Source organism: Cervus elaphus, chromosome 15 (assembly GCF_910594005.1).
Source record: "Cervus elaphus chromosome 15, mCerEla1.1, whole genome shotgun sequence".
NCBI classification, from domain to species: domain Eukaryota; kingdom Metazoa; phylum Chordata; class Mammalia; order Artiodactyla; family Cervidae; genus Cervus; species Cervus elaphus.
Window position 1 is genome coordinate 78,622,118 of NC_057829.1, and position 7,612 is coordinate 78,629,729.

Consider the following 7,612-nt stretch of genomic DNA (forward strand, 5'->3'; position numbering starts at 1 on the left):
TGAACTGAACTGAACCTAATTGAAACCAGGGTATTGGATTCAGCCATTGCTTGTATAAATGTAGGAAAGGCTTTACTATTCCTGTACGTATTAACACATGTTCCTGTCAATCAGAGGACAAAACAATATTCTTCATTACCTTTGATAGCTAGAGATCTACTTTCATGTAGATATTCTACTGATAATACTAATGATCTTTTTCTTATTTTTAAGACATTTATTCACTAAATTTCTACAAGTTGTCTTTCTTCTATGTGCATTTCATAGCTCTATCCCTAGGTTACTTTCTTACCTCTTAAGAGCAATGTAAGAGAATGAAAAGACAGAGAACAGTCTGGTAGACAATATTGGCTAAACCTGTATCTGAAAAAGAACTGGTATCCAAAATGTAAAAGAAATCTCTTAAAATTCAACAATAAGAACACAAACAAGAAAATTAAAAATAGACAAGCTCTGAATGGATACCTCACTAAAGAAATATGTACATATGACAAATTAGTATAGGAAAAGATGCTCAACATCATATGTTATTGCTGCTGCTTCTGTTTAGCCACCAAGTTGTCTCCAACTCTTGTGACCCTATGGACAAACTGTAGTACATCAATACAATGGAATATTATTTTGCAATAAAAAGAAATGGGTCATCAAGCCAAAAAGAGATATGGTGGAACTTAAAGGAATATTGCTAAGTGAAACAAGACAATCTGAAAAGGCTACATACTGTGTGATTCCAACTATATGACATTCTGGAAAATGCAAAGCTATAGAGATATTTGAAAAAAGATCAGTGGTTACCATAAGCTCAGGGGAAGGGGAAGGATAAACTGGTAAAGCCCAGGAGCTTTTTAGGGCAATGAAACTATTTTGGATGATGCTTTCACAGTGAGTATATGACAGTATGCATTTATCAAAACCGATAGAACTTTGTGTACAGCCCAAAGTGTGATCCCTAATGTAAACTATAGACTTTAGCTAATAATCATGTGTCAATATTGGTTCAACATTTCTGTAAACCTAAAACTACTCTAATTAAAAAAACAACAATATGCTGACTTTTGTTACACACACACACACACACACACAACCAATAGTAACACTGCAAGTTCCTTATACTTGTAGAACACACTTGTGTTTGGACATAGAAACAAAGGTATGGAGTCATATCCACACTGATGGTGGTGTTTTGTCACACAGCAATTTGATTGTCCAAAGTCAGAGTCAGTTGATTTTGTTAGGTCCTTGCTCTTCTTCATGTATACAGTTCATATGTCCAAGGTTAGAAATATTTTAAAATGTAAAAAAGAATGTATTTATGCATATAACTGAATCACTGTGCTATATAGCAGTAATTATTACAGTGTTGTAAGTCAACTATGTTTCACTTGAAAAAAAGTAAAACAAGATATATTATAAGTAAAGGGTAAACCATTTGACAACTTCCAGTAAACAGCTACATGTTTGATTGCTGAGTATAAAAAAATACGAGGCCACCACTGTTGCCATCCCAAAAATGTCTAACCTGCCTTTTTCCTCTTCTTCCAGGTATTGCAATTGCCAGTGCCCTAATAGATATTTCACAGCAGAAGCCTTCAGATAGTAAAGACAAAACTTCAGGAGTCCGAAATCGAAAACACCACCTCTCAACGCGTCAAGGAACTTGTGTCTGAGAAATAGAAACTGCTCTTGTAGGTTCTGTCATATTTGACTCTGTAAATGGCTTCCATTAAAGGCTGGTCCAAGGCCTCAGTTTTCACGGAGACAAATCTCTGTATGGTCCCAGGGCCCAAACACAATTCCCACTGAAAGGGGAATGACCCGAGTGGCCAAAGAATGTCCTGAGTTTTATAAAATTAATATAGTATTGATGGTCACAGTTGATAAAATTAGTTTTTACAGCTATCTTAGGCTTATCATAGATAACATTAAAGTACTCTGGAAAAAAAAAGATGTATATTGTTTCTTAATGCAGATGAAAAATATGTAATTCATATAAACCAAACTGTTTATATCCCAGGGCTTTAAAGAAAGACATTTTATAATGCCTGAGTAATGAGAAATGTACAGTTTTTGCCTCCTAAGCAAACTTATGTCACTTGTATATGAACAGGAAATGAACAAACTGCAATGGCTTTAAATACTATTTTATCTCCTTGTAAATGTAAAAGCAAGATTTTGATTTAGTAGGATGTAGGTAAATGTATTTAAATATTTCACAGGACCGTATCATGTCCAAACTCAGTTTTCAAATGTGATTCTTTTCCACCTAACTGGAATGCAGACCAAGATGAATCCATTTGGCTAGATGGTATTGTGCAACTTCACAGGAGGTTTATTAGAATTCTGAGTGACGAGGACATTGCTGTCGTCCATGCCAACTGCCTAACTCATTATCAGAGCTGATAGAGCATGGAAAAGCCTGTCCAGCAATCAATTTTTCTCCTCCTTCCCAAACCAGCCTCCAATGCCACAAACCTGAAGAGAGCTGAAATAGTTATTTTACAGTATGCAAGCTTCTGCTCTAATATGGTAATTTTTTTAATTGCCTCGGAATCATTGGATCAGACCTCAATGATCCATCTGCATTTTTATAAGAACAGATCACGTTCTTTTGGCCCTCCTTTCCTAGCTGCTAGATTTTATCTACCTTTTACAAACGCTGTGAAAAGCATTTTAGAGTCAAAACCCCCTCCAAGTCATAATATGACCCAGGTTTCTTCCTGCCAACTGTTTCACTTAGAATACAAGTAGAGAAGAGCATTTGCTGGCAAGCATACACAGTATTTCTATTTCTAACACAAGCACATTGGTGTCATGAAAGTCTCCAATTTGAGAAATAAAGTAAGTTTGTCACTGCCCGCATTCAGCATATTCTTAATGATTCAAACATCTGAATGATGGTAGAAAGGGAAGATGGTTTAAGACAGCTTTCACATTGGAATGTAGAATCATGTGTGTCCTAATTTTTGACAACCGTCCACTAGAACTCAGTAGATGAACAGAGCTTGTTTGGAACAGCAATTTCTTAACTTCAAGGTGACTACAGAATATATGAAGAGAGCAGTGACAAGAGACACATCCAAAGCTGCTTTGTGCAGTATAGTTTTGTTCAGTATGAAAGTCATTTAAATATAATTGATGTTTAGTACTCTCTATGTACTTATCACATTCTTTGGATTTCTGGAAGATAATGACACTTTACTGTTTACAGCTAATGCATAGTTACTTGCATGCTATGGTTGTGCAGTAGTGGAATATGACCCTATTGTGATATTAAATGTTTATTTCACAATGCCACTTTTACATAGCCAGCTTAATTTGATGAGGATCGAATGTGATGTATAGCAGGAATGATCGTAAATATGTAGTTGCATCATATATAAGATTGCTAGGTTGCATCTAACCATGACTATGTCATTGTTTTGATGATTAGGCATTTATGAATTATAGTATACATTCATTATGTTGGCATGATAATTTTGCTATTTTCCATGCGTTAAAAGTCAGACTAATTCTTAGATCAATTTAATCTATAGCCTATGGGGTTCTGGTGGGGATAGGAAGTGGAACTGTTTGTTTTAACCTCCCTATGAAATTTTCTTTCAAAAAAAAAGAAAGAAATTTAGCAACGTTTGTAAATGTCTCCTGAAAACAATCAAGCAATTTTATTAGCTTTTTGGGGAGCCCTTTAAATGTTGATTTTTCTCTCCTGGAAAAATAGATTGACAAAACCGATGAATACAAAAGTAGAATCATGTAAAAATAAAATGATTGCCCAGTTTGCTTAATACTCTATAACAGTTATCATGAAAGCACGTATAACAAAAAGACAGAAATATACAGAGTTGAATGTAAAATCTGTTTCAGCTGTATTTTTAGAGAGGCTAAACAAATGGAATTACTGTGAAAGAATTGTCAAGCCTCATTCATATCAAATCTCATAGAGTTCTTAAAATTTGTAAATTTGAATTTTAGACAATTATGGGACATAATGCAATGTTAAGTTAAAGTCATATACTCTGTGTTTCTGGGCTAAATATGGCTAACTCTGTGACTAAATTATGCAATATCTTCTCAATTTTCCAAAGCTTTTTACTGGCAAGAAAATACTTCACCCTATGTGAAGTAGATTGAAAAAACCTTGGGGATAATTGCTTTGAATCTGTATGATTTTCTTTTTCCCCCAAATCCCAAACACTTTTAATCTGGAAGCTTCCTTTAAAAAAAAAAAAGAAACCACAAGTATACACAGATACTGTTCAAGAAGTTAGGCATTAAATGACTGATTCTCTTGAAAACTTACCTTAATGGAACTCTGTACATTTCAGTTTAGAATGACTTTGAAAAATTCTTTAACTTTTAGGATGTCTTACTCCACCCAAGATGAAAAGCTTTGGTTAAATAGAATGAAAAGTTTTGGTTAAAAAAAACAATTTTAATCATTTTAATAGTGGACAGTTAGAGATTTCTTGTTGAAGAGGATGCACATGCTCACAGATCAATTTAATACATTTGAAGAGGACTGAGGTTTTCATAATTGCTTTTAAATGAAAATTTATTTAGTGAGACACATAGAAGGAAAATGTATGCCATATACTATGGTGTTATGTTCAGTAGGAAAACTGCAAATAGAATATATTTCAACCTGTAATCGATCCTTACTGTGCTTCCCAATATCTCATTTTCTTTGGGTTACAGGAAGACAGCAGTGACTACATGGCTTTGTGCTGCTGCGGGGTCACTTAGAGTGCAGACTGGTGGTTGGGCCCAAGGACAGATGTTGCAACCAGCTTTGAGCTGTGTGGTGCTGGCAAGTTTTACCCTTTCGAAGCCTCCGATTTACCATCTGTGTGGGGAAGCTACTATACTCACCTTGCAGAGCTGTTGTGAACCTAGAAGATAGTGGACATAATAAACACAAAGCTTTCATGATGGGCCCTCAGTGCATATGTAGCTGGTTTTTAACAATCGTGGGGCCACCGGGCCACTCTTTTTCTACCAATTGTTTTATCAATTCATCTATTAATTTTTCATTCATATTTTTACCATCTGTAAGAGCCATGTAGGTTTTTGCAAATGAAGATTTCTTAAAAACCTCAAGTCAGTTCCTATATTTCTAGACTGTAGAGATTTCTAAAAAAAATCCACTTGGATATTTGGGTCCATAGCAGCTTTGACTCTTTCAAAATATATAGTTTTAGTAAAGCATTTTTTAAATGATTGCTTGGTGACATTTAGACAGGAACATCGATTGTCACTTTCATGTTCAAATTTGGCAAGAAGGGATCGATCCTTACATTTGGTTGTCATACACAATACATCTTGTGGCATTGAACATAAAACTATGATTTGAAGAGTGTTTCATATAAAAGTTTTAAAAAATTAAAACTAATCAAATGAACGAATTCTACCCACATATACTTTTAAAAAAAAAATCAACTTTCCAAAGCCTCTTTGCTAAAATAGGTGTGAGTTTACTTAGATGAGTTTGGAACTTGATCATGTGAACTGCCTGGGTCAGTGCACATTCCTACCTTTGCCTGTAGAGATTAAGATACAGAAGGACTGGATTGGACCCTGGAGATTCATATGCTTAATAAGCAAGCACCTCAGTGGTTCTTAGGATTAGGCAAATTAAGGATACATTGCACTAGGCCAAAGAGCTGCCTTTATTTACAGTTAGAATTTCTTTAAATAATGAAGTCATCATTCTAAGTCAAAATGCTTTAAATAATTTTTCAAGGAATACAAGCCATCTGGTTGGTGTTACAGCAGTGTTTTCATTATAGTGTACATTTAACATTTTAGTTGTATCAAATTTTTTAAATTAAGAATTAGAACCATCTCAATATATATGTATACAGGTATGCATGCCAGTGTTAAAACAGATTGTGTAAAAGTTCAAACCTGCTTTAAAAAGCCAACATTTTATGATATAGTATGCTATTCATCAGGAATTTAATTGCTGAAATAAAAACATTGGATCTTCCAACCCCCATTGCCAATGCAGTTTTGTTATATATATTTTTTACCTCCCCAAGATCATCTAGGAAAAAGCACTTAACCAAAGGATAAGTTTATCTGCCATCTATGACTTGGTTATAAAATTTGATTATTGAATTCCACATTCAAAATATATTTCTCTCTCCTTCACCTGATTTTTGTTGGCCTTTTCTACATGTTCTCTTTGGGTTTGTTTTTTAAAAGAGTTTTTGGATGTGGATCATTTTAAAGTCTTTACTGAATTTGTTACAATACTACCTCTGTTTTACATTTTGGTTTTTTGGCCATGGGGCATATGGGATCTCAGCTCCCTGACCAGGGATCAAACCAGCACACCCTGCATTTGAAGGTGAAGTCTTAACCACTGGACCACCAGGGTAGTTTCCCTTCATGTTCTCTTTGAATTGCAAGCTGAACACTTCGATTGTTCCTGAGAATGGACGCCTAAGTGGCCAAGATTCCAGCCAAAACTGAGGATCTCTGTCCCAACCACGTGTTCTGTGTTTACATAAGTCGTTCTTGTTGTTTAGTCACTTATTCGTGCCTGACTCTTTTGCAACCCCATGGACTGTAGCTTGCCAGGCTCTTCTGTCCATGGGATTTCCCAGGCAAGAATACTGGAGCTCCCGGGTGGCCATTTCCTTCTCCAGGGGATCTTCCCTGACTCAGGGATGAAACCTGCGTTTCCTGCATTGGCAGGTGAGTTCTTTATCACTGAGCCACCAAGGAGGCAGTGAAAGTCCTCTTTCTGACTCTGGTGCAGTCGTGGCATAGCTGAGGAGTTTTCTAAGAGAAGTCTGCTTGTTCCTTGTCGAGTTTTGGGTTTCGTCCCCACGTTGCCGTCTGTGTCCTGGCCCATGTCTGCATCACCTCTCTTCTGGGCCTCAGTCTGGCGTTATTAAGAAGGGAGTAGCCAAGACAGATCCAAATGCCTCTGTTCTCTCCAACCCCACAGGAGGACCAAGTATCCCTGACCGTTCTTGCACTCGGGGGCTCAGGCAGGCCGTCTGTCTCCTGACATAAGGCCTTACCCTGACGGGGCCCTGCTAGTGCTCTGGGGGATAACATGGCAGACCCTTTCTCCCGGGGAAACCCAACTGCACACCTCCCGGAGGTCAGGTCAGGGAAGGGGACCGCTCTGCCCTGAGAAACATGCCCAGCCTGCTAGCGTGTCCCAGAAAGGAGAGAGTTTGGGGGCGGGCCTCAGAGGAAGATGTGTCTGAAGCACATGGCACTCAGGGTTGAACCCTGGAGCCCCTTACTCTTACAACAAAAAGCAGCAGCTTCTCTGAACGTCTGAGCCTGGAGCCGCCTCCTCTTCAGCTGGTAGATGGCGGATCAGTGCTTATCGGAGGATTTGGGGATTTCAATTCAACACTTATTTTTCTCTGCCCTGAAAGATTTCCTCTGAGAAGTCACCTGTAAGTGGCTGGAGTGAGGGGCCGGCATTCCTTCAGCTCAAACTCACAGTGCTTTCTGATGAACAGGCAACCCCGTCTCCAAATTCTAATGGATTCTTCTCCTTGTTTAGCATCAGGGTGCCTGGCACAGCTACAGCCACCAAGAAGTATTGTCGACCTTTACTTTGTCCAGGTGCTCAAATGAAAACAGC

At 37.5% G+C, this 7,612-nt stretch overlaps 1 protein-coding gene across 3 annotated transcripts in view; it reads left to right on the forward strand.

Moving 5' to 3' along the window:
* Positions 1-5,989, forward strand: part of ATRNL1 (attractin like 1) — a 744,737-nt gene extending 738,748 nt beyond the window's left edge. For 2 of the 3 annotated variants that reach the window (XM_043926138.1, XM_043926140.1), the window contains one exon: positions 1,543-5,989. In XM_043926138.1, the coding sequence (XP_043782073.1) occupies positions 1,543-1,667 (125 nt within the window). In that variant the 3' untranslated portion in view covers positions 1,668-5,989. The remainder of the gene's footprint in view (positions 1-1,542) is intronic. The other variant, XM_043926139.1, reaches the window with a different exon arrangement.
* The last annotated feature ends 1,623 nt before the right edge of the window (positions 5,990-7,612 follow it).